Below are 26,613 nucleotides of genomic sequence, written 5' to 3' on the forward strand. Positions count from 1 at the left end.
TGTGACAGCAGCCGTGGAGTCAGCAGGACAGAACTGACCAGGACTGGCTCATTTTGCCCATACAGATCTAAAAACACAAACCCTGATGGATTTGCTCCTCTTTGCCTCAGCTCACACTTGGCTCCCTGACTCGGGAGTTTCACACGCTGCAGAAGTGGGATTTGGCCCAGTGATCGGTTTCACTTCATCTCTCAGCAGATTTGTGGTCTAACACTCCAAGATGTGCAGCATAACACAGTGGCAATCTGTCACTCTCCTGGCTCCTGTCAGCTCCAACAGCTTGCTGAGAAAATACCGAGCCAAAATAGAYGCCAGTCCGACCCGAGGGACCGGAGAAGCGTCGCCTGCCGAGAGCTCAGCCTGTCACAGCACAGTCATTCCTGCTCCACTTGGCTCTTCCACCATTCCAGCAGGCTGGGACCAGCCCTGAGCTTTCCTGTTTGATGTCACAGCTTCCCAAACCTTCCCTGGGCGCTGCTGAAGTTGCAGTCTGTGTTCTCTCCCCTCTTTGAGGCTGCCCCTGAGCCCCRAGACTGCAATTAGGGCTCTTATCACTGGTGCACCCGGAATAGCTGTGGCTCCTCTCTTGGACAGGCTCTGCATTCCCAGCACTGAAACCTTTAATCAGGCCAGGACGTTGGCTTGGAACAGCTTGAAACGAGAACTTTGTGACTCCATTCTGCAGCTCAGGAATTCCTTGTTTGGTTAGACTTGAGAAGCTGAAATGCTGGGGATATCTGGGCACAGGCTCCGAGCACGGACATTTATTAGATTAGGCTGAGTCTGCTTCTTCAAGAGGGCTTGTCAGAGACCGCAGGGATCCGTGGGCATGAAAGGATGTGATGCCAGCAAGAGCCTCACCCTCTGAGTACTTTCCAGTAATAACCAGCACTTCCAATCCTGACATTGCTGCTAAAAGCTAATTWGTAGAGTTATAAAGAATGAGCAAATAATTGAAGATATAAACCAGAAAAAGGAGCCGGATTCAAAATAAACTAAAATGCTGGCAGAACAGCACRCAGTTCTCTCTGCTCTGCAGTGGGGTGGGAGAAGGGGATACAAGGACTTTTCTTGGGGTACTCACTGCAATTCAACCCACAACAGTGGTAAGTGAGGTGAGAAGAAATGGGGTTTTTACCTATTTGAGCTACAGTTTTGGGGGTTTGTAAGAGATGCATTGTCAGGCCTCAGTCTGGGACATCACAGCTCACTGAAGTCCACCAGGTGCTCCATCAAAAGCATGAAAACRAAAAGGAAAGCRAATCGCYGCTGTGGTGAGARTTTTGCTGCTGCTTCCCAGCGCTGTCTGCCTTTGCCCAARGTGGCACCTGCCKCTCTCCTGRGCTGTCCCGGCAGGAGCTGGGGCCRGGAWCMTCCCAGCACTGAGTGCYKCAGCTCCGCTGTGCAGGCTGCGTTTGCCCTCTGCTGTTGGCTCATCAGACTGTTCCCTCCGGATCACCCAAAACCTGTGCAGGACCCGGAGAACCTGAATGCTTACCCACATATGTGAAATACTCACACGTAAAAGGTTGTGAAACTTAAAATAAGTGACTCCCACGAAAGGGGAAAAGCCTCATCTGAGACTTTAGTATATGTTTATCTTATATTTTCAAGCTTTTGCTTCTAGAATCTCAAAATTAAGCCCCCTGCTCTCTTGAAAGCAGGGATTCAGGTGAGACTGGGAGCAGGATGGAACACTGGGTGAGAACCCAGGAGAAGGTGTGGGGAGAGATGCTCTGGAATGGGAAGAGCTGCTCTGCCATGRGGAAAGATGCCCTGGGATGAGGACTCTGGGAGCTCTGGTCTCTCTCCCTGCCCTGGCAGATCCCAGAAGTGCAGATCTGTTCCCACCTGAGCTCCAGCCCTGTCCTCTGCAGCCACCCAGCCCTGCCAGCGGTCACTGCCAGGATGCCAAACGTGCTGCAAGGGACACAAGGGCTTGCCACGAAATCTGCTGGCACCTCGCCACGTGTTTGCGAGCTGAGATCAGCATTCAGGCTCCTCTTGTTGCTGTTTGTTTTCTCCTCCGCTCCCGACAGCCTCTCCCTGCKCTGCGGCTGCTGTCGCCCTGCACAGAGGGGCACAAACAAAGGTGTGGCCATGGCTGAGCCCTGGAGAGGCTGCTGGGGCTCCTCTGGTCCTTCCAGGACTCGTGGGCAGGGCAGGGACTGACCTGGGAKGTGTTTTTTGCGCGTTCCCAGCTGGGAGTAGAAGCTGGTACCTRTGGATGGCTCAGCCAGGGAAGGAGCAGCACATGGGATGTTCAGKGCTGGGATCGCTCCCACACCTCCCTTTGGAAGTGCCTTTGGGATCAGCCACTCTTGAAATACTGCAGGTCATCTCCAAAGAGCTTTTGAACAGCTCCTAAGTGGAGATTTTGTTCCAGGCATGGTTGAGGCTTCAAAAGGTAAGTGTTGAACTGGCAGGAACGGGGGGATGGATGGAGGAGGGAGCTGATTTTCCCGACTCTCTGACCCCTCCTGAGCTCCCAGGCAGCTCTGCAAAGTGCACTGACCCAGAGCAGGACATTGTCCAGCTCTGTCATATCCCTGCCCCTCCTAAGACTTCTTCACAAGGCTGAGAAAATTAATAACAGCAGGTAACATTTGCAAACACCACAGAAATGTAAATGCTGTGGCTCTTCATGGGCAGTCAGCAATAAGAGATGGGAAAATTATATTTATATCAGCATATAAATGCCCTGGGCTGTTCTCAGAGGGCAGCAGTGACCTGTCCTTTTGCATGGCTGTTTCAGACATGGACACCAAGCAGCCAGAGCTGTAGCAGAGCTGAAAGATGGAGAAGAGCTTTGCCTCTGGAGAATTGGATCCTCTAACTGGTACGTGGTTAATGATCTTCCACTTTTCTCAGCACAGTCACAGCAGAGACTTGGGTAACTTTATTTTAAATCCAGGATTTATCGSTTGTGGAAAGACTTTAGTGCTTAGTTTAATCCGGATTGTGTGACTTCAGGCCCAATGGAGCAAATATTTGGAAGTTTGGAGAGTGCTGGGCGGTTTTGTAACTGTTCACAGCTCTCACAGCCACACCARCCTCCTCATTTCATGCTGTTTTCTAAAGAAGGCTGCTCTGTGAACCTTCCTCAGTCTGAAAGCATCACAGCTCMGTTTCTGTAGAATGTATTCAATGAGTTCACAGCAGGAGTTTCTCTGTATCTGATGTGTCACTTATTTTTTTTTTTCCATAAAAAGACACGAGCCATTCTTTCATGATTAATCCTGTATGGGATTTTTTTTTTAAACCAACTACTACAAATAGTACTGAATTGGGAAATTCAGCTAAGTCTTTTTTAAATGTGTGCTACTATCAGCAAGGATTTTGCTGGATAAGCACTAGCACAGCCCAGAGAGCATTAGCTCTGATGGAACTGAGCACACACTGAGATACAAAAGCAGCCCAGACACAATTTGTCAGGAGCAGTTCTGTGTTTCAGCCACCAGCTCAGTGATCTATTCTGGCTCAAGCATGAGGGGAAACTGTCAGTAGTGAAGACACGTGTGAAGAGATGCTAAAACATCTTCCATCTCTTGATTCCACAGCTGTGGCCTTGGCTTGGAGGAGTCTGCAAGAAGCCAAAGCAGTGGTAGGTGCAGTTCAGGGAGCACTTGCTGTCACACCCCTCTATCTCTTTCTGTCAGCTGCCTGTGCATCACCTCCATGSCTTAATTCCRTGGAAATATTGTATTTGAAGGCAAYRTAAACCTGCCAYTTGTTTGTTCTTTTCCAATAAATATGTCACCTCTTTATTTGCTAAATAACAAAGAGAGGATAGGGGRAAACAAGGAATTTTACCCCATTTCACAACACTCAGAAAATGAATAACGAGAACAGACAAAGCTTGAAGCCCTGAGCAGAAAAACAGCTGACACTGAGCTGGGACATCCTCTGGATTCTCCCTGTCCTATCATCCTCTCAGTAGGGAACACGATGGTGTTGATCCCAGGCACAGCAGYTGCCATCAAAACTGACATTCCTTGGATAAATTCATAATGTTATCCAAATCCATGGGGTGCTGCTTGCACAGCAAAGGCCCGACAGCAGCATCCCACTGTTGGAATTGCTCTTGGCTGGGGTCACTTCCAGCTTAAGCTGTTTTTAAAAACATCAGTAAAAATCTGAGGCACACATCCATGCAAAAAATAAATRAGGGAGAGAGGTGATTTCACTTCTTATCTTCCCAGTCAATTGCATTCTTTCCAGCTGTAGGAAATACCACATGGAACATGCTCAGACAGGCCAGTATTTACACAGTAACTAGGAGCTGCAAAATTAATCAGAGAAACAGTGGATGCCAGCAAAAAGCTATCCCAGAATAAACCAAAACATATGTCTCCCTTCAAAAGAAAAATCTGCCTTTTCACAGCTACAAAGGATTGAAAACAAATTTTATCATCAAACGTGGAGTTGTGCCAAATCACAGGCAGCCAGAAGAAAGCTTTGGCACAAAAAGAGCTTTGGTGAGTTGTGAGTTACTGGGAAACCGCTGAGATGGGGCTGCTTTGGTGCTGGAGGGAAGGGAAGGTGACAGGAGATAGTGAAAACCCCTCTTTATTGAGGCAAGTGTATATTTTCATCAGCTTTCTGTAGTGTTCCCAGCAAAATATGGCAATGCACGGGAAGTCACACCTCGCTGGGGAGAGCTCAAGCAAAAGCTGCAGAATTAACACCCACAGCTACAGCACAGTAAAAGCTCCCTGTGCTTCTCCTCTGAGGGTTTATTCCCTAGAGATAACTGAAGTGATGTAAATACAGCGTTTTTTGTTTGCTAACTTTGGTAGGAATATATAATGTGTTTAAAATGATTTCTAAAACGATGAAGTGGGAGAAGAAAAAAAGCAGGAAATTTAACCCAATTCCAGAACACTCTTAAAAACTAATGGTAATAACAGATTTCACTTTCTTGCTAATGTTGGGTATTTGTTTTTGAGGTGGTTTACACAGTCTCAACTGCCAGCCTTTAATATTATTTTGATATTTATGGGCTGGATTTGTTTGGGGGATAGCCCCAGTAAAAATTGCTGTTTGAATTTAATGGTTAAGGAATATTTTTGACATTTTGACATTGACACAGTTTTGATGTGTTGTAGATGGTGAGAGGAACAAAGATGAAACAGCTTTGAGTGAGAAAGAGAGCAGTGAGAGTCCTCCAGCCCACAGGTAAATAATAACCTGGGTGTGCAGCAATTGGGGGATGAGTTGGTGAAGGTACACAGAAAGGGATTTAAAAATCTGGGATGCAGAACTTCAGAAAAGGTTTAGAACCTTACTGTTTATTAGGGGAAAAAGGAACAAAAGAGTCACCAAAGAGTTCCACCCTCAGTTGTGACAAACAAGGCAGCAGAGGAAGGCAGTRCCTGATATCAGTTCTCTGCCCATGCTCATAATTACTCTTATCAGATCACAATTTGCACTRTGCTTTCCTAATATTATCTTCATTTACCAAACTGCTGGTGACTGGCAAAATGCTGCTTCTGTGGAGACCTCAGTCACCATCAGAGCATGTACAAACTCTGCAGTCATTCACATCCGTGTATTATCAATTTAACCATGCCTCCTGCATATTGACCCTTGTTTCTCTTTTTCTTCAGGAAGGGAAGCTGTGCTGTTCTCTCCTCTGCTTGCCCACAGCCCTGTTGGCCTGAGAGCCCTGCTGTGATCTCTGACCCCTCCAGAATGACCCTTCTGTCCCCCAGGGCAGTCTCAGGACCTTGCAGCCCTGCCTGGAACTGGGCTGTGGATGGTGAAAGCTCAGCTGGGATGTGGGTCCCTGCAAAGAACCTGAACAGACCAAGGAGGGACAATTTCAGGGAGCAGGGAGGTTCAAGAGGTCACACAGTGCAGAAGGAAAAATTTCCCTGTTCCCTGCATCACCCACCTCACCCCCATGCAGGGAGCAGCTCATTCTCTGTCCCATGGGGCAGCAGCACTCCTGTACCTCCAGCTCTCCTGCTCCCCACATCCCACCTTGCAGCAGCCAGCAAGGCCAGAGATCAGAAGCAAGAAGGACTGTGGATAAAATCACCCCAAAATAAGTTAGAGCAACTCAAGAGGAAGATCCAGGAGCAAAAGAGAAAGCAGCATGCAGCACCTCGGGGGCAAGAGCGCCTGATTTCTGCTAAAGAGCCCTCACCAAGGAGAGCTCTGAAAAGAAAGGTGTGCAGAGTGGCCTCTGCTCCTCCTGCTCCAGCTCACAGAGGTCAGTGTGGTCTGGAACCTATGGAGAAAGGCTGGRACTGGATATTCTCTAGCACTACTTKGGYTYAGCTGAGTCACTTAGCACAGATTCCAYCACTCCCTGTGGTGTCTGTGGGGCATCACCCACGTTCTTGTGATAAATCCATTTCTTTCTGCAGGTACAAACCTCTCTGTGCTGTCCATCCCACTCTGCTTGCTGAGTTCACTTCCCCACTGGATTTACTTCCCAGCACACACAAATTCATACATCTCTTTCTGCAAAATAGTAAACAATTTTCTGCAAATCTATTATTTTCTCCCCTTTCCTCCCACATCCTTCCTTTTGCCACATATAAAACATGGAATAGGAGCCAGCAGTATAGYAATGAGGAAAGGCAGGTATTTAAAGCAGGAATTGTGTAGTTCAGAGGCATTACAGGGGATTTAACAGTTCATTCAGTGCAGATGAATTCAGAACCGGTGTGGATCCGAAAGCAAATATTATTAGACCTCCTTATCCTGCTTTGCTGCTAAATTTGGGGCTGYAGAACCATCCATCTAGAGCTGTCACTTTAGTTTAGTGTGGTTTAAGATCTGGGATTGCTGTTAGCGAGGCACAGAGTCAGGAGCAGAGCCTGCCTGGGGCCAGCCCCGCAGCCTCAGCCGAGGGATTACTGAGGAAATACAGGCCAGGAGGAGCCGAGCTGAAAAGCTGCACATAATCAATCTCATTGCTGTAATAGCATTAGAGTTAATTCACGRGGCACTGGGATCCCTGTCACACACTGCCAGCTTCCCCAGTGGATCTGCTCCCTGTCACCTTTAACGGGGATGTTGTGGTGCTGCTCTCACATCTGTGGGACCCACATGTCCCATTTCCCCTTTCCTGCTGCAGCAGGCAGTGCTTGCTGTCACAGTGGCGGCTGTTACCCCTCCCAAAACCAGAAGCCAAAGCCACAATCTGGGCTGAGCTCTCTGGGATATTCCCAAGGGAAGCCTTGTTTAGTTTGTTTTTAACCCAGAATGTTTTATGTAATTGAGTGAGGGAACTGCCAGACAAACTGTTGGACATGCAGGACAGACACAGATCTGAAGCTGGGGATTTACAGCTCCAAACTCTCCTTTCACTCTGTCTGCCTGTWCTCTCCTGCTGCAATAAGTGTGTCACAGCTGTTCTGTCAGATATTCCCTGGTCACACACYACAGTCCAGCCTCAGGAGCCCAGTGCTGCTCTCCAGGAGCTCAGTGCTATTGAACACCAACATCTGCACAGCTCCTTGTAGCCTAATGCCTCTCAAACATCTGTTTGGCTGGGGTTTAGTGCTCTGAACCCAGGGTCTGCCTTCTCCCTGCCTGATGAAGGGCACAGAACACCAGGCAGAGGAGGATTTACCATCACTGGACAAGGAAGGGATTACAAAAGAGCCCTCGTGATCACAGGTTAGCGATGAGATATCACAACAGTTTGTTAGAGGAAACTTCCCCAAGTATTCAGTGTTTGCTCTGCACGGAAAGGTTGGTCTGGATCTCCAGAGACACCAAGGGGGACATGTCACACAGGATCCACCAGTTATGTCAGGGCTGTTTGCCCACTGAGCTGTTGTGTGGATAGACAGGGTCATGGATACAACCTCAGGGGTGGATCCAGGCCAATGCTTCCTCTGCTGGAACATCCACACCACAAACATCAAACAGAGGAGTCCTGCTTGTTTGGTGACCAGTTTCAATAAAAAGACTTCAGCTTTTGCATTCCAAGGGAATGGGGTTGGGATTGGTTTGTGGGTTCAGCAGTCATGACTGAAGAGTGATTTTAGCTGCGCAGTAATTCATTTGTGTTTTATTCTCCCCTCCTGATCAAAGATCAAAGAGAGAGAAGCTCAGCGTGGAGAATTCAAACAGAACACCAGAGACAGCCTTCACCCAAGTCCTCTGCTCTGGAGAAAGCAGTGGCAGGGAAAGGTAAGGCTGAAAACCATGAGAAATTACAAGGACTGATGGACAGACCTGCCTGCAGCTGGTGGATCTCAGACCTGCCAGGATTAAAAAKCATCAGAAATGAAAAATAAGTCATACATCCTCAGTGGGAAGAGCTGTCTGTCACCTATTCAGGTCTGTGTTCCCTAATGAATTAAGTGCCACCAAAGGCAGGGATTTCCTGGCCTGCCAAGCAGGGACCAAAGAAAGGCAGTGAAAAGTTGGATGGATTATCTGAGCATCAATGGCTCGTTCTCAGTTTTACTTGACAGGTAATTCTAAGGGCARGTTTGAATTCCTGGTGTAATTTTACCCATTTTGTGGGCAAATTCTTTGCACAGAAGTGGTTGCATTCAGATGTTGTGAGGAACAGGTGGAAGTGCTCTGGGTTGTACTTTACACCAGCCAAGTTACCAAATGAGTAACTTGTGTGGAGCAGAAAGAAAATAATCCAAGCTCTCTAATCCCATGCAGATGGAATTAYGAGCATAGCAGCATCCTGTGCTCAACTACCTAAATATGATTTAAAATGCATGAAATATGTAATAATTTCCTTCTCCCTCCTCTTTTTTTTTTTTTTGTTTTAATGGATTGTTTGAAAAATGGCTTGATCTTCCTCTGAGAGTGGGTCATAATAAGACCATGCCACGTGAAGCATTCATCATTGTAACTGCCAGTGTCATGGTGTCTTTATTGGCTATTAGTTTCTGTCACTGAAAGAGCCAAGGCAGGGCTATGAAGAGATGAATGAGGGGCAGGGGTCAGAGCCAGAGTACTCARGAATTTGATGAATTATAAATTTGCTGTAGTTAACAAAAAATTAAGTCACCGCGGCTATAAAATATTCATCCGTTCGTAGGTAGGAAAAACCCAGGAGAATATTTAAATCAAAAGATTTTCTTCTATCAACTGTTCTCATCAGGAATGCAGGCTGCTCTTGAACTTTAGCATTATAGTTTTTGTAGTTAATGAACACGATGCAGATAAAAAAAAACCCATTTAATTGAAATCAAACAACATGGTGAGGCAAAGATTGTGAGATCCATGTATTATGTTGTCTGATGCTTTCAGAGAAACTAAGACAGGCTACAGAATAAATGCACCCTGCATTTTTAGTATTCCTGGAACAAAACAAAGTGATAGAGCAAGGTGTTTCCTAAAGACATGGATGGATCCCAGCCCTCCTGAGCCCAACAGACTCTGGCAGTTCCCTCTGTGTTCCTGCTGTGAACACCATGCACAGATCTGGTGATAATTCCTCTGAAGGCTTCCAGAAGAAATCCATGGGATGATAGGAAGTGACTTCAGTCCCACAGGGAGTGGGACTGTTTTTCCTTGACTGAAAAACATCATTCCCCTTGTGATATGACCTAAACCCACAATTGACATGAGCCTCCAGAGCATCTCAGAGGCTGCTGCAAATGAAAAAATAAAAACAAGTGGCTGTGACTCCATCTCCACTGTGGTACCTTACACTATTCCCAAATCAGTGGGGAATCTCAGGGAAATCCCACTGACCAGTCTTTGGGAAGTCCTCTGTGTCCACAGCTCAGTGCACAGACAAGATACTGAGCAGCAGCTGGAAAAGCCTCATTCAGTGAGCACTGGATCACATGAGCTGAGGCTGGTACTGATTTCACAGTAAAATCTTTCCTATTAAAAAAAATAGCTTGAATATTTTAATTGGGGGAGATTTTGTAGGGGAGAATTTCCATGCAAGACCCAACTCAGTACCTGTTCAGCCACCTTGTGCTGGAGAAGTGTTTGCAATAAATATGTAATTGTGCAAGTATTGGCATGCTGTGAATGCAATCTGAAATTATGAAGTAAAACAGTGATAAATGTTGTCTATTATGTGACACCACCTATTAAGCAAGAGTAATCTGTGTGTGCTGCATTCTGCACTGTTTATTTCTGCATTATACATTGTCCCTCGTCCTGTATCCTCCATTGATTCTTCCACACCACATCCTGCTGATTCTCACCGGTTTAAAAATGRATTTGTTTGCTCTGGTGAGTGTGAAGTAATCACAAAGAAAAGACCAATTTTGTTATCCCTTTCAGTTCTCAAATATGCTGGTACCCAGGAAGCCCTGACCTTTTCTCAGTGTTCTTGAGGCCTCTGGGAGTCAGTGATTTCTGGGTAAAACTTCTAAGAATTGTGTGAACATACTGCAAKTGTTAGATTATATAAATGCTGATGGTAAAGTCTTAGGAAACCACTGAACCTTCCTTCATGTGTAAAGTTCATGAGCTCATCTGATTCATGACCTGGTAGCCTTGCAAAGTCTGAGTGCTTTAAAAACTTTTTGTTATCAAAGTAGCACCAGACTTTTCTTTTAAACATCCTCTGACTGAATATTTTTAGATCTCCCCACACCTTGAGTGTGATTTCTGGAAATCACCATTAAATAGACTTGAATAAGAGAGTTACAATATTCTTTTGAAGAACRTGGGGGTGTAATAATCAAACACAAACCCTCTGTTTCAGGTGTGAATCTKCCTGGTGTTTCTGCGTGGAGAGAAGGTCAGAAGTTGGCCAGAAGGCTGCTGGGYCCACCCCCTCCATTTCCACATTTGAGGAGCAGAACTGGAGAGCAGAGCACAGCAAAGACCTTCGGTACAGCTGCCCCTCTACAGCACTGGCTGTTTTGGCAAACAAACAAAAATGGGGTTTATTAAACCTGGTTGAAACTAAAGCTTTCCTTCTGAGCACCTTTCTCTAATGGCTCTTGCAATAAACATTGGCCACTGCTGCTTCAAATTTCACCTTTCAGATTTATCTTCTCCCTTGAACATCACAGATTTTATGACAGACACATGAAGATAATCCTCAGAGCTGCAGTAGGGAGCAGGTTGATACACAGTGTAGGCACAGGAATTGATACTCTCTGAAATAATAGCRCTGTTGTGTTATTAATGATTATAATTAAATAATATAATAATATTTGTTGTTTTCAAATGCTTCCCACAGAACYTTGGGGAAAAGGTGGAGGACTTGGGGCAATGGCAGTGACAGAAAACAGTTCCAAAGTAAAGGGAAATGAACCTGTGGGGAAGAGCCCTGGATTCCAAAGCTCTGYGGCTGCTCCCAGCAAGGCTGAAAGGGGCAGCAGTGCACCAGCAGAGGGTACAAACCAAGCACTCAGGAACCTTCTCTTGCAAAGCCAGTCCTGTAGTGAAAACAGACACAGCAGGCTCCCCAGAGAGGCTGTGAAACAGCAATCCCTYGGGATCCATTCTCCTTCACCCGGATTTTGGGGCATAACTCCCKCTGCCTTCAGTGGGGAAGGGATGAAACCTTCATTAACGGAAGATGGAGCCAAACCCAGCGCCCCAGGAAGCTGCAGCAGAGGGAAAAGTGCATTTCCTCAGAGACAGAAAGGGTCTGAGAAAGAAAATCTTAAGCAACCTTCGAAGAGGAGGGCAAACCTTAAAAAACCTCACCCTTACAGCCCTGAAAGTGTTCGGGAATTCATGTCTCGAAAAAAGGAAGAAAGAAAGAAGAAACTCCTCGAAGAGAAAAAGTCTTCAGCTCAGGCTGCAGAGATGAGGAAGAAGAGGTTGCAAGAAGTGTACAGGAAGCAAAAGGAAGCTGTTGGGAAGAAATGCTGTCCTGACCAGATGCACAAATCCCTTGGGAAAACRGGTTCTGCTGAAGGAAATCCTCAGTGTGAACTCGAGCAGGTAAGTCCTAAGGAGTGGCAGATTGAAACTCCTCCAATCTTGATCAGTGCAGCACCATGTAGGACATGAAACACCTCATACAAACGCTTTGAAGTGCTAGGGGGAAAAAGTTTTATCTAGAAAAATAGAGCAATTAGCTTATAATTATGGCATAAACTGCTGCGATCATTTRTAAGGCTGGAACGCTCAACTTCAGGCCAAAAACCTGGAAATCTCCATTGCCTGAGCTAAAAGAACAGGTTTGTTCTGTGGTATGAGCAGTTTTCCAGTTACATGAGCCAATTATTAAGTGGAATAAAAGCCAGATATCAGGGTTCTGCTGCCAGCTGTTGAGTGCTTACACTTATGAGCTCTTCTCTTTTAGGAACAAAGCAGTGGGGGAATTCTGGAAAGGAGTTTCATGGCCTGGGTGGATGAAACATCCTGTCCCCTATTACCAAAAGATCGCAGAGGCAGGTACTCAGACACAAAAGGCATCCTAGAAAGCCTCTTTCTCAGCTCACACTGCAGACATATTTCTCTCTTTTRTTTCTTTTAACAGGAATCCACTTCTAGAAACAGCTCAATCACCTGAAAAAGGAGAGGCATTGGGTCCTGCAGCACCACTGGAATCTGAATGCTGGTTGCTCAGTCCTCTGAAATGTGAAGACTTGAGACCCTGCTCTCCCCCATCTCTGCATTCTCCCCCTCTGAGCTTTTCTGCTCCTCAGGAAGATGCAGAACCTTTCTCCAAGGACTCATCTTTTGGACTTTCTCCCCACAGAAGCAAACAGGATCGTGTGAGAGCCATTCATAATCTGTCCAAGGAACTTGCAGAAAAGATTGACGTGGCAAGGAAGAGGCTGAGTGCAGCGAGCTGGRTCAAAGCCTCTGCTGCCAGAACATCCACAGAGACACCTCTGGACCTTTACAGTGAGCCTCATTCTGCCCCAGAACCTGAGACTTGCAGGGATAAGCAAGACACAAAAAAGACTGTTAAAATACATCTGGACACCACAGATCCTAATGTGCCACCTGTGACATCCAACAGGGAATGCCATGGACTGGGCAGGATTCACCTGCTGGGCAGCAGTGAGGGAGCAACAGCCCTGGACAGGCAGAAGGAAATGCCAACTCCTCTGTCTGGTGGAAATGCTGAGGGGGAAGTATTGCCCTGGATCACTCACAGGGCAGGACAGAGAGCCCTCAGCTCTGGGGGAGACCTGAGTGACACATTGCAAGGTAAATCCTTCTGACAGGAYACAGGGAGGCTCAGGTGCCACTGCCCAGGTCTTTCAAAGCTACAAACAGGGGTTAAGCCTCATGTCCCCAAGGTTATTTATTGGAAGTKSTGTGTCTTGGAWAATCCCTGAGCAGTGRATSTCCTARRKTTTACTTYYATCCYCTCTCATTTTGCCTGTAAAACTWCAWCTCATAATTTTATCTGTGGATTTGMCASCAATTTTGGACAYATCACCTTCTGGTGCCTAGGCTTTCCCAGAAGTAAAAGAATTATAAACCTAAACCCATGGAGTTAAAAATCCGTGGATAAGAAGAGCTGTATGGAAGCAAAGTGCTCACGCATTAATAGGCAGCAAATAGATGCCAAAGCCTGGCCCATTTCATTTCTACAAAGAGCATATTTATTAAATGTCTTCATTTGTCTTTTTAAAAGGTTTCCCTGTGAATAAGAGCTCCGAGGTGGACATAATTCTACGGCATGAAAAGCCAATAACTAGCCCAGCCTCTCCAGCTCACAGATTCCTCACTAGAAGGTAATAAAGCTGGATATTTTATTCTCTGCTCAATGCACCTCAAGCCCTTGTATTTAAAATAAGGAGCACCAATTCAGCATGGAGTCAGACTCAGAGCAGTGGGTCTTCTAGGCTTCACTTTCTTCTGGGTCCATCTGTGAAATGACATCCTGTAATTTTATTTGTGCTTTTGCTACTGTTTTTGGGCACATTACTTCCCTTTCTGCTGCCTAGGCTTGCCCAGAAGTAAGAAAAGAATTATACACCCAACCTCATGTAGCTGGAAATCTGTGGATAACAAAGCTGGGTATATTATTGTCTGCTAAACGTGCCAAACGCACTTAAAATAAATAGCGGGAGTGGTGAGTTCCCGGGGCTGGTGGATCTCCGGGCTCGCTGGATTCCCCGGGAGCGGTCGGTGGGTCCCGAGCCCGGTGGGTTCCCGGGAGGAGTGGCTTCCCCTGGAGCAGTGGTTTCCCGGGAGTAGTGGTTTCCCCGGGAGCAGTGGTTTCCCCGGGATCAATGGTTTCCCCGCGAGCAGTGGTTTCCCCGGGAGCCGTTCGGGATCCCGAACCCGGTGGGTTCCCGGGGGCAGTGGTTTCCCCGGGAGCAGTGGTTTCCCCGGGATCAATGGTTTCCCCGCGAGCAGTGGTTTCCCCGGGAGCCGTTCGGGATCCCGAACCCGGTGGGTTCCCGGGGGCAGTGGTTTCCCCGGGATCAATGGTTTCCCCGCGAGCAGTGGTTTCCCCGGGAGCCGTTCGGGATCCCGAACCCGGTGGGTTCCCGGGGGCAGTGGTTTCCCCGGGAGCAGTGGTTTCCCCGGGATCAATGGTTTCCCCGCGAGCAGTGGTTTCCCCGGGAGCCGTTCGGGATCCCGAACCCGGTGGGTTCCCGGGGGCAGTGGTTTCCCCGGGAGCAGTGGTTTCCCCGGGATCAATGGTTTCCCCGCGAGCAGTGGTTTCCCCGGGAGCCGTTCGGGATCCCGAACCCGGTGGGTTCCCGGGGGCAGTGGTTTCCCCGGGAGCGGTCTGTCGATGGATCCCGAGCCCGGTGGGTTCCCGGGGGCAGTGGTTTCTCCGGTAGCGGTCTGTCGATGGATCCCGAGCCCGGTGGGTTCCCAGGAGCAGTGGTTTCTCCGGTAGCGGTCTGTCGATGGATCCCGAGCCCGATGGGTTCCCGGGATCAATGGTTTCCCCGGGAGCAGTGGTTTCTCCGGTAGCGGTCTGTCGATGGATCCCGGGCCCGGTGCGTTCCCGGCCGCCCCGGCCATGACACAGTTTCGCCACCGGAGAGCGCCAGCAGCCGCGGGCACGGAGCGGGACATCGCTAATGCCTTGGTAAAGCTCCCCCGGCCTCCTGCGTGCTGGGATTCATTAAAAAAAATAATTTCTAGTAATTGTTGGACTGATTTCTGCTCTGAGAGATCAGTTGCAAGGATTATGGAGCTGTTYTGTCACAGAAGATGGCAAATGTATAGAACATGAGCGCTGGGCACTCTGAGTGAGCAGTGGAGAGAGTCAGAGYTGTGTCTGCCCTGCATTAGCAGCTGTGGGGTCCATCACTCTTGTCGTGACACAACCCAAATTCACAGTAATGGTGGTAGGTACAGGACACCCTGGCCCAATGGAAACAGCCCCCCAGCTGTAAGGGACAAGCATCAAACCAAGGAGAAATAAGATAGATTGCACTGATCTGCTGAACAGTGCAATTACTGAGAAAGCAAAGCAGCCACAGTCAAAAAGTCCTCAGAGCATCACTGAAAAAAACRCCAATAAAAGCTCTCAAACAATAAATTACAGCCCTCTTGCAAGTGCTGCTTCAAAAGATGAGGAGAGCCACTTGCAGCTAAAATATCACTGTATTTAGAGATTAGAAGTGGAAAGCATTGCTAGATTGTGAATGACTCCAAACTCATCTCCTGGTGGGCTGAGGATTCCCTGTGATGCAGCAGCAGTGACAGTGAGGGGACAATCTAAAGACCACCCCATTTTTAACGCTTTCTTATCTACTGGTAAAGTAGATAATTAATACAAAGGCTCAGTGAAAAAGCCTGTCTTCTGCCCTCAGCTTTTATTTGCAGACAATCTAACTTTGCAGCTCTCCTGAAGCCTGCACACTCATAGGAAGCAAAAGGGAGTGAGTCCTTTGGCACATAGAGTGAGGCTCCCATGGCCAAGTTACTCTTGAAGTTGATCTGGTATGAATTGATTCATTACAAATCAGATCAGACAGACCTGATAAAGGASCGTCAGCGTGCTAAGGAAGTGACTGAGGAACTTTCCACAGTCATAATTTCTCCTGCTCCAGGAACATTTTCTCCGTGAGTGCATGAACGCTCTGTGGGGAGTGAACAGAGCCTGTCTCTTGGCTTGCACACAATCTTCACAGGCTGAGCTAACAGGAGGGGTCAGTGCTGTGTTCTTGGTCRTGTAAATCTGTGCCTGTAGAGCTCATCATCGGTGTAGCTAGAGCTGGTTTAGAAAATGTGATGGTAAAATCAGCTGAGTTGGCTCTGTGCTCTGACTGCCACTGTAATGGAGTTAGGAGTCCACATTTGGCTGTAACAGACCAAGAGCTCTCTGTCTCAGAGAGCTCATCTGAACAAAGCCACCTGTTAAAACCGACTGCGTGCCGGCCTCATTCACAAACACAAAACATCCAGCGATCCAAACGCAGCACTCTTGAGCATGACCTTCTCCACAGCCAGTTTCAACAGCACGGTTTGCTGTTTACATGTTTAATTATAGCTCTGAAAACAGCGACTCGTGTTCATGCACGAAATCCCACAGGTGCCTGTTTCCATAAGAAATGTTCCCATTTCATGCCYGGCTGCTCCGCTGTCCGCAGGGGCGGCTGGCAGAGATTTGTTGCTGATGCAAATGACTCACTGATGGGAATTCTCCAAACCGCCAGAAAATGCGTGGGCAATTCCATCTTATTTTGTTTCAGTTACCTCTATAAGTGGCTACATTCTCAAGAGTCAAARAAATGATCCCATTTTTGCTGTAAATTCAGATTTGAAAGTGCTCTGGGTGGCTTCAGAGGGTGGGACAGAGRGTGATGGCTGGAGAGTCACCTATAGGATCACAGCTCTGCCTCCTCCTGCAGATCCTGCACTTCTCTTTAGTGCAAACCCAAAGGGCCTCATCTGGGAATTGTGGTGGTTTGTRCAGAGCTGGCTGTGTCTGGAAGGGCAGGTGTTGCTGGCTACTCCTGTGGAAAGCCAGCATTTTCTGTAGAATCTGCATTGATTTCCACTGATGCCCTTCCCAGGACACAGACCTTGGCATCAGCCTYCCCAAACAGAAGGAGGCATTTCCCAAGAGCCAAAGAAAACAGTGCCTAAAAAAACCATCATAACACAAATGCAGAGACAAAACTCAGCACATTTGCCCAATGAATATTAGAACTGCTTTTTAAGAAATCCCTGTTTCCTCTGTTCTTTCTCTCTCAATCCACCTTTGCTCCCACCTACATCCAAGACGCGTTAGTRGAAGCTGTACTAATCGTTTTAGCAGTTTCTGGGTCATGAAAAACAAAGAAAAGCTTATTAACGAGAAAAATGAAATAAGATTTCCCTAAGCTGATTGCTGATAAAAAAAAAATTTCCACATTCATTTTTCTGTATAAAAAAAGAAAACATCTGTCACCATTTCAGTGTCTCAGTGTCCCTGCATGTGGTTCAGCTGAGGCTTGATCAATAAATGCCTATTTTCACACCTTCTTTCCTAATCTTTTTAGTTAAGCTCAGATAGTTACAAACCAAAACAAAGTAAAATCAGTTCGCTGAGGTCTTCGTCTGCGGGACTTGGTGCTGACATTGTTTTGAAATATTAAAGTGTATATATCACTCCCAGATCTTAGTTGGGCCACAGCCATGCTCAGCACAAATCCCAGAAACACTGGAACAGAGCTCAGTACTTTGTGTTTCTAAACAGATTTCTTTGCCAAGGTTCAGAGCCGGATTGTGCAACCAAGTCCCAACAATGGCACGGATTGTACAATGCAGCCCTCATAAATTAAGCTTCCACACTGTAAGATTGTTGTTTCTATTTGCCACCAGGTTGAAAAATACTCAGCTCTTTCAGAGCAGTAATTAGAGCAGGTAAAAATGAGTGTTGTTAGCTTTCCTGACAACATCAAGGTACAAGACAAGAGAGTTTGCACGTTGGCAGGTAGGATTTCTCAGGAGCCTTTTGTTTCCATTTGACAAAATGTAATAGTTCTGTTAAAATGAAATAACCGGGGTTTTTTTCAGTTCAAAAGATTGCTTTATACACATCTCAGAAATGCAGTAATTGTTGTTGTTACCTTGACACAGCCCGGTGGGAGAACTCAGAGCACAGAGGGATCACTATGGATGTGAGCCTATTTTGAAAGTTCAGAACCAAGAGGAAATGGCCAAGCAGTCTCCTGGAGAGATCCTGAGGATCTGGGACAGCCTGAGCTTCCAGCCCTCTGCCCCTCTGAGCACTGATGGCTTTGAGAAGGATTTGGGTAAGGTGGCATCTCCTGGAGGGTCACTCAGTGTCCTCCTGAGGTACTTCTTGTGCTGCTGCAATAGAATGAACRGTCCCTCATTGCAACAGAATTCTTGCTAATGGTTCTGACTAGGGTTGAAAATCTGGGGTGCAGGGGAATTTCAAATAGATAGCTCGTGCTCCAGATTTCGAAGGTGAAAAATGGGTATATGAAAAATTCTCAACATTCATGTACAATCTAAGAGATAATATGAAATTATTATGAAAATTGCATCAAATGCCATAGWAACTCTTTGCCTTTTCCATGCTGTGCTGTCACAGGTGTGAATTCAGCTCACAGTGACAGCTACAGATGGAACAAACCCCWTTTAGCTCAGAGACATTTCCAGCACCTCACAGCCTCATCTGAAGGTCTCTGGGAGCCTTATAATTAACTCTTCATAATTACCCATCCGAGCAGTGTGGGATGTKGTCCTGTTTGGACAGCAGGAGACATCAAGGCACAGGACATGGGCAGAGTGCAGGGGGAATGCAGGGATGTGCTGCAGGGTGTTTAGGGCTGGCCAGGCTGCAGGGCATCACCACTTCTGCCCCGAGCAAAGGTYTGCACGGAAACAAGGGAAAGTTTGTGGCTGAAAGGGTTAAAAGCCGACCAGTAGCGTGCAGACCGCTCTGTCTGAAGAGATCTCTGCCTGCTCCCACCAAACASGAGCAGATGGTGCATTGTTTTAAGGGCTTTTCCGAGACAAAAGGACAAGATCAGATAACCTTTCCTCAAAGAGGGTACTTACAAAAAGCCTTTGCTCTTATTAAGGATTCTTCATTGTTTTCCTCACAACATTTTATACATAATATTGGATTTTGGGGTGATGGGGAAGCCAGCATTGTTTACTGTGCTTCTCCCCCACCCCCAAGGGACCAGGAGGGCATCTTAGATGATTGGGCAGCAAGGCTGTTGTCTGAAGTGTTTCACCCTAAGCGAAAGACAACCTATTTATTTACTATTAATAACTAAGGGCCCCAGTTCTGCAAGACCCAGCCATCCACTATTCACCATGGGAACAATAGGAGCTGCTGCCTCATGTGTCTGCCAGGAGAAACCTTTCCCTTCCCTGTGTATTTGCAGGAGCTGCCAGCCCAGAGCTGGACTGGGAAGCAGCACTCACACCACTGTCATGCTGAACACAATGTGGGTTTGAAATATGGGTCACAAGTGGGTCTGTCACCACCCTGAGCAGGGACAGGGCATTCAGACCCGAGGCTGCATTGTCTGCTTGGAAGCATCACCCTGCAGTTGGTTCTGGCCTTTCACAGGGCACAGAAGTCAMCGTGCACACGCAGCATGATGAAGTGTAATTCTACAACTGCTGCCAAATGGACAAATTTACCTTTCCAAGGGACACACGTCACCTCACCACCCACTGCTGTGCAAAAGAAAAATGTTCTGTAGTAAATATACTTGGTAAAATAACGAATTTCGTTTCAAACCACTTAAAGCAGAGAGAAGAAGATATTCACAAAATGTTTGTATCTGTTTACTACCTGGGGTAAGACAGTGAACTTGTCATGAATTGTTGAATTTTCTTTTTAAACACAGCCAGTATAATATCCAGAATTGCAAATCCTGTAAGCGCATGCTGTGATGAACAAAAATTGTCTCCACAGGTAGCACTGGGAAGTATTTCACATAGCTCTTGCATGAATTTCTCATCAGTTTAGGCACAAAACTTGGTATAACTAAGTGAGCTGATAAGGAAGGCATTTGCACATTACACCACTACRTAAAATCTYYCTGTCATTCCTGCCAAACCACCAGYTCTCTCCCACAGGGATCTGAGATGAGCTATCATTTCCTTGATACTTCAGCATGTCCTCTGAATACAGCCCACAGTATCCAAATTTTAGTATTTCTGTTAAACAAATAAATACATCATTAAAAAAAAAATCCAGCATTCTTCCTGTGGCCCTTCCTACAGTGTAGGGATTGGCCTTTGAGCCAGACTGGACTGAATGAGCCAGAAATCTCATTTCATCAGACCAGAATTTTGTTTCCTTTTTCTTTTGTGTTTGAGAGATAATGCAGTTTAAGCTGAAACTAATTGTTAAAAAAAGTATTTTCTAAATGTTGAAGCTTAAGCATGGCTACTGTTTTAAAGTAAGTTGCACTAGGAAAGTGCATTTAGTGTTTCCTACTGTTCTTGAAATGAAGAATTTTAATCTGAATTACAAGGAAAATATACGTGTATATAACATCTTTCCCCTAAAATGCTGATTGACATATTTTCTCATATCACTAGAGGGAGCTGCCTTCTTGCTTCTAGAAGAGAGAGAAATTATTAAATTAGTGGAATCAGCACAGAAATGTATCAGCATGGCTCCAGCTAATTGTGCTCTGGTTGAGAGTGCTGAGCCAAGGCAGCTCTTTGTGTTCCCTCCCAATCCTAGGTTGTGTTTTGTATTTCACACAGCTCCAGTGAGCTCCAGGACCTCTGGAGCTGTCTACAATGATGGTGCTGTTGATTGAGGGAGTTCAGAATCATTGATGAGCAAAAGAAGGAGCATTCCATGGAAATCCAGGGTTCTGGTTAGGTGCAGGTTCAGGCCCAGCTCTGTTGCTATCCTGAGCCAAGATGTGACAAGGGGCAGCACAGGGTGAGGGACTGCCATGTGCTGCAACATCTGGCTGGAAGCTGAACTCAGGCCAGCCCTCCACACCAGAGGATTTAGACATAAACACAGAATATGCAGGGCACAGGAGCAGCCTGGGCCRCATTAATCCCCTTGTTTGGTGAGCAGCTACTCTGCAGTGCTAAATGGGATAGCAGACGTGTTTAGAGAGGAGAGAAGGACCTGATCCAGCAGCTGTGGAAATACAGATTCTCCAGGGTGCTCAGGAGTGCAGAACAGCCCATGGATCTCCTGAAGGAACAGGCAGAGCCTTCACGTTCAGTGTCTCTTCCTCAGGGGTTGCTCTTGGCTCACAGATCTTGCTGAAAAAGGGTCAAACAGCCTGTGCTGCATTTCTCACTGTGATCAGGAGTTGTCAAACCTCTTTTCTTCCGATTACCTGTCATCACTGCAGCTCCCTTCCTGCACAGAGAGTGCTGAAATCCTGGGTGGTATTTCACCTTACCTGAAGAGCATCCTGAAATAATAAAGCAATTGAGGTAACACAGTAAATCTGGAGAGGGGAAGAATTGCCCAAATGGAGGCAAATGGGGCAATTCCTTTTGGATCAGCTGCTCCACTCCACAGCAGCATTTTAGGACACTTTACACCACATATTCATTCACCTCCAAGCAATAATGCAGAAAAAGTTGTGCTTACAGCTGAAGTTGCAAGTACGTATTTTTATAATAACTGGGTTGGTCTGATTGCTGACATGGGCAGAAAGAGAAAAAGCTGTCCTTGAGTAAAGCAGCAGTAAATGCTTCTGCCTTGCTTCAAGTGATTAGAAAAATGAGACTTTTAGCTTGGCTTTTTTAATTATATGTCAGGGAGATTCTACAGGGCTTTGCTGAGATTCTGCAGGTGCAGCGGAAAGTGATTTAATAAATAGCATTTTTTTTCACAAGGCTGAGTGTATGCACATTGAAGCTATCTGGGTAGGCAGTAAATGCCATTCATCATCACCTAAAAGGACGTGAAGTTTAGCCAGATGGTATTTTCTTTAATGCAGGATGTTGCAACACAAGAAATGCATCTGGAAATAGCCACAATTAGGAAAATTATGTTCAAAAGGAGGGAAAACAGATCAGAGCAAACTTTTTAATCACTTTGAGGTCAATGCCACTGGCTGGGCTCTGGCCAGAGTAACAAGAGCATTGTTCAGTTTGAGGCACAAATTGAAAAGATTTGTCAGGTTTAAAACTATATCCTAACAGATCCTTCAGACATTAATATTAAAAGATACTCATACAACTAARTATCAATACATTTATCTTGTATTTTTTTTATCAAATGACCTTATCTGTTAGTATTGAAAACCCTTTTGAAAGTGCTGTCTGTGGACCCACTGATGAATTGTCTTTTTTTTTTCCTATTGCATTGCTTAAAACCACTATGAAACTTCCCTGTAGAAACAGCAGCCCTTTCATGCTCTCCATTTTCCTAAATAGGTCATTTCACAAAATCATCTCTAGYTAACTATCAGCATTAAAAATTCTGAATCAGTCCTCAAAATTAGAAAGATAGGCTAAAACCAAAAATATTTCTAAAAAGATGAACTCTTAATTTGGCATGTCTAGATAATTTAGTATTTAAACTTTGCCTTTCCAAATGACCCCCCAAAGCTGGGAAATTATCAAAATATAAAATATGAGATTCCCATCCAGACTCTTGACTCTGAAAAGGACAGGGTTAAGAGAAGCCTCCTGTAGTATCACTGTAGGAGGAAAGTGAAATCTGCAATCAAGCTGTTTATARAAACAGCAGCATTCTAATAGAAAACCTGCACCAGGCGCAAAGATTTAATATTTTATTTTGCTCACACCCACATAAACACAAAACCCATCCTGGCATGCAAACAAGCCCACATCTCAGCTCCTTCTGTGTTAAAGCTTCTTCAGTCTGTAAAGCAAAAACAGACTGTATGTCATGGGCTTATCCTGCACCATGGGGTAATTTGGATTCAGGTGACCTGGACAGATATTTTATCTCAAGTTTCCAAGTCAGACCTATTTCTATTTATGACCCACACTTCAATTCTTTTATGACTCTGGTTGCTGTGACAGTAGCACAGCACAGAATAAACACACAACCTGTTTGCATAAGCTGAGCAATTCATCTGAGAAGCTCAAGCAGMCAAGAGCATTTCTCTGGTAAACAAAATATCAGCTGCACAGTCACACACAGGCAGGGGAGGAACAATGAGGAAATAGCAGTGAAATAGGGGCACCTGGAACAAGAGGGAAACATCCCCACCTAAAAAGCAACACTTTTTCCAGGGGTTTGTGTCCCCCTGTGACAAAAGAGAGAGGAATYGGCCTGCACCCCTGTACAGATGGAGGGGACTCATGGGAGGCTGCTCGAGTTCCCAAAGAAGTTACCAGATTGAGAAGCTTTTGTTCTGTACCCACTGGCTCTGATCCTGTTGGTGCAGCAAAGGAGCAGTGGGACCAAGAGTTACAATAACCCACACTCTGAAATTGAGGTTTAGAACAGGAATTGTTCCTCAATCCTTCTCTGGCACAGATCCTCAAATCTGCCTCTTCCCAATGCTTGTAGGACTTCATGCTCACACATTTCTTGACAGGATGTAGGTACTGACATTTTCCTTCTATAGTTATGGTAGAAATAAATGTATKCAGAGAAGTTATTTCAGGAATAAAAGCAGATGTCAGATTTGGGAGGCTTCCAAAAATAGGCCCAGGGAGGATTCAAAAGGAAAATGCAGTTAGGAACAATGTACACACTCCYCTTGTGATGATCCCTTTTTTGTGTATCAGGTCTCAGGCATGTTTTGGGAGCACAGTCAGGCCTGCAATGCAGCAGAGAAGGCTGAGAAGTGGATGCTCTGGAATCCTGTTGGAAACACCTTGGTACTGTTAGATTATTTACAAGGTATCCTGGGCTYAGTGGTGACCCTGCTAGGAAAACAACTTTGTAAATGCTTAAATCCCAAAGGACTTTGACAGTGTACAAACAAACTTTCAGAGCAGCAATTGGAATATGGAGGAATCTGCTTCAGCTGTCTCCCTTTGGTTAACTCTGCTATTTCTCCATCTGGCACCCATTAATGAAACACCGATATTTTAAAATTAAGAAATGGYGACTGTTACCATCTATTTCCTAAACTTCTGCAGGTAAGGGAGATCACAGCTRCACAGACCTGGAATACAAACACAGGAACCACCTGGACATTTTGAGGCAAACCTCCCTACTACTGGCTCACAAACTGAAGGTCAGTRGGCAACCTGTGTGAGGAGCAAAGGGAATTCCAATTCCCAGGTAACAAGGTGCTCCCTATGCCCAGTTTCAGGTGTGCTTAGGCTGGAATTAGTCAGCATCAGCTGATGTGAGTCAGGCTCATAAACCCCATGGACTAGAAAGGAGAGGTGCCAACCCTCCTTTCCTGTTTAGAGATCCCAGTGTAGCTCTGGTGGGTAAGAAGATGTTGCTATGCTGCAGCCAAAATGGCATTTGTGCTGCCTGCTGAGGGCAGGAGGATGTGACAGGATGTGGCTGTGCAGCTCCTGTGCTGCCCTTTGCTCTCAGGTGTTGTGTCACCTGGTTAAAGATACCGTTTATAATGTGTCACTTCCTAACACAGCTTCAGCAGCTCCAGCAGAAACAGCAGCTTATGGTGCTGAGGCAGAGAGCAAAGCAAGAGGTTCAGCAAAGCCAAAGGTTTTTGAGAGCCCTGCTGCAGCACAGTTCAGAGGTAAGTTATGATTTCAGACCCTGGGTTAACACCTCTAGRCCCCAACTCTCATGAGAGCAGCTCTAAATACACAGCAATTTATGAGCTGTTGTACCATCTTAGCCCACAGAGTTTTCTCCCTTGGGGTAGTATCCAGCCCATTAATTAATCCTACTCTTTAGGTATTGTTGGTGTAGGAAAAGCATTATCTACCACCAGGGGCTTTGCCGAGTAGGTGAGGAAAAAAGGCTTAAATGTTGTGCCTTTCAAAGAGATCATTGAGGTKTGTGACAATTTCTGTGTGTGCAGGAGAGCAGGAATTCCAGAGGCAGARATCCTTCTGTGACAAGGCAGTACCACGCAGAGCAGACACTGAGAGGACACTGGCTGGAAGGTGACCTTGCTGCTGGCAGGTACAGGAGGCAGAATACAGCAAGGCCCTCTAAGGATTTGGCCTGTGGTTTGCCTGTGTGAATATTTTGGGGGGACTAAAGTAAATGTAATATAGTCTTTTTACTCTGATTTATGCCCAAACTACAGTATTAACACCTTTACAATGTTGTGGGAGATTCTGCATTTTTTTTAGCTGTAAACTCTCTGAAACTTGCGTGAAAAATACAGTTTTTTTTCATTTTGCTTTGCCATCATATCCCTGCTGTGAATTAGAATATTGTATGTGCATTTTTTTATGTTCATTTAAAGTAGCATAAAGACTTGAGAATTGCTGCTAGGGTCTTATGGATGCAATTACCAGAAAGGCACTTTTCCACAGGTAAAACTTTCAGTATCACATAAAAATGAGCAGCATTCTGGTTTGAAAAAKATTCAGCCTCCACAGAGGACTTGGCTGTGAAAGCTAGGAATTGAAATAATATATGCAACTGCAATAAGAAAATATTTCCTTTTTCTTACTTTCAGTAATCAAGAGATGGGTTCACTGAGACAATTTGCATTGAAGACAGAAAGAGATCACAGTCCAGTGGATCCCAAAGTAGTGGGAGAAAGAAAACCTCTAGGAGGAGGAGAAGGTTCATTTTGCTCAGTGCTTCAAGGAGGTGAGCATGAAGTTATAAGGAGTTTCATGGTACTGGGAAAATGCCCCATTTACTGTGACCTGGAACACAATCTACCAACTAATGTTGAAAATTGTGACTTAAATAAGTATGTTCATTGTGCATATTTAATCCATGGCGATCTTCTTTTGTACTCTTAATCCTTCTAAGAAAATCATATTGGTGCTGAGAGTTATTTACCCTGTTAACGGGTCTCTTTAAGTTTTTCACAAGTGAAATCATGATAAATAAGTAAAAGTTAATGTCCTTACCTTGCTCCTGGAAGTGAACAGCTGTGGGGTCACTCCTTCAGCTCCTACTGAGGGCAGTGCACAGGCATGGCTGATGAGGATTTGTCAAAGGCACCTTGAATGGTTGTTAACTTGTACTGTGGGAGATGGYTTTTGGGTCTCTTTTTTTCCTTCTGTTTTAGATCTTTTATTTATGGTGACATTAATTCTTTTTCTTGGAATCCCTGCCAGCAGATCACAGGCAGTCTCTGCACAGCCATCACACCTTGAATCTGTTGTCACCTCGGGTGAATCTGCCCCACGGTGAGATTTGGGACAACTCCACAGAGAGCAGTGACCAGGCCAGCTCTGACAGCCAGGTAACACCAGCTCCTAAAGCACTTTGAAAGTGTTTATTTCTGTGGGCTGCTTTCTTGTTTTGGTTTTAATCCCTCTATCAAACCGTTCACCCAATGACGCCGATGCTCTGCTCTGTCCCCAGCAGAGCGCAGCCATTCCACCTTTGGGAGACATCAGCACTTTGCACGGTTGCAGTCTGGCCGTGGTGGAGCAGTGTTTGAGGGGACAGGAGCTGCGTGCTCGGCACCAGGCTGTGCTGCTGAAGCTCCGGAGAAAAGCTCTGCAGGAGAGGGCCATGACCCAGCTGGCCTGGCTGGGCCACCGCAGACGGTGAGGGGACATGGGGACAGGACCGGGGGAGGCCCACTCGGCCGGGATGGGCTTTCCTGTTGCCTTCAGGGAAGGCAACAAATATAAAATCTTCTTTGAAAGTATGTAATGCATGAGGAGAGGAAAGGAACCTGCATGGTTTTGGTGTGTCCAGAGCAGAGTTGAACTTCTACTGCGGCCTTCTTGCATGAGGAGCCCTCAGGGATGGAT

General features: G+C 46.0%; 2 protein-coding genes across 2 annotated transcripts in view; both read left to right on the top strand.

Moving 5' to 3' along the window:
• Window positions 1–2,759: 2,759 nt before the first annotated feature.
• On the top strand, window positions 2,760–10,863 carry LOC130582259 (uncharacterized). The gene is made up of 7 exons (XM_057380864.1): window positions 2,760–2,839; window positions 3,561–3,604; window positions 4,385–4,478; window positions 5,109–5,178; window positions 5,610–6,217; window positions 8,056–8,154; window positions 10,661–10,863. The coding sequence occupies exons 1-7, from the start codon at window positions 2,797–2,799 to the stop codon at window positions 10,849–10,851; spliced, it is 1,149 nt and encodes a 382-aa protein (XP_057236847.1). The 5' UTR covers window positions 2,760–2,796; the 3' UTR covers window positions 10,852–10,863.
• A 290-nt stretch (window positions 10,864–11,153) lies between these two features.
• The window catches only part of CCDC187 (coiled-coil domain containing 187), a 17,034-nt gene continuing 1,574 nt past the window's right edge, over window positions 11,154–26,613 (top strand). Inside the window, exons 1-11 of the mRNA XM_057380875.1 lie at window positions 11,154–11,856; window positions 12,221–12,312; window positions 12,398–13,077; window positions 13,511–13,610; window positions 17,911–18,086; window positions 23,875–23,972; window positions 24,342–24,452; window positions 24,741–24,844; window positions 25,350–25,486; window positions 25,969–26,093; window positions 26,216–26,403. Coding sequence (XP_057236858.1) covers window positions 11,176–11,856; window positions 12,221–12,312; window positions 12,398–13,077; window positions 13,511–13,610; window positions 17,911–18,086; window positions 23,875–23,972; window positions 24,342–24,452; window positions 24,741–24,844; window positions 25,350–25,486; window positions 25,969–26,093; window positions 26,216–26,403 — 2,492 coding nt within the window. The 5' untranslated portion in view covers window positions 11,154–11,175. The remainder of the gene's footprint in view (window positions 11,857–12,220; window positions 12,313–12,397; window positions 13,078–13,510; window positions 13,611–17,910; window positions 18,087–23,874; window positions 23,973–24,341; window positions 24,453–24,740; window positions 24,845–25,349; window positions 25,487–25,968; window positions 26,094–26,215; window positions 26,404–26,613) is intronic.

This window comes from Malurus melanocephalus, unplaced genomic scaffold, assembly GCF_030028575.1.
Source record: "Malurus melanocephalus ecotype Western Australia unplaced genomic scaffold, MMel_1.1 scaffold_474, whole genome shotgun sequence".
Taxonomy (NCBI): Eukaryota; Metazoa; Chordata; class Aves; order Passeriformes; family Maluridae; genus Malurus; species Malurus melanocephalus.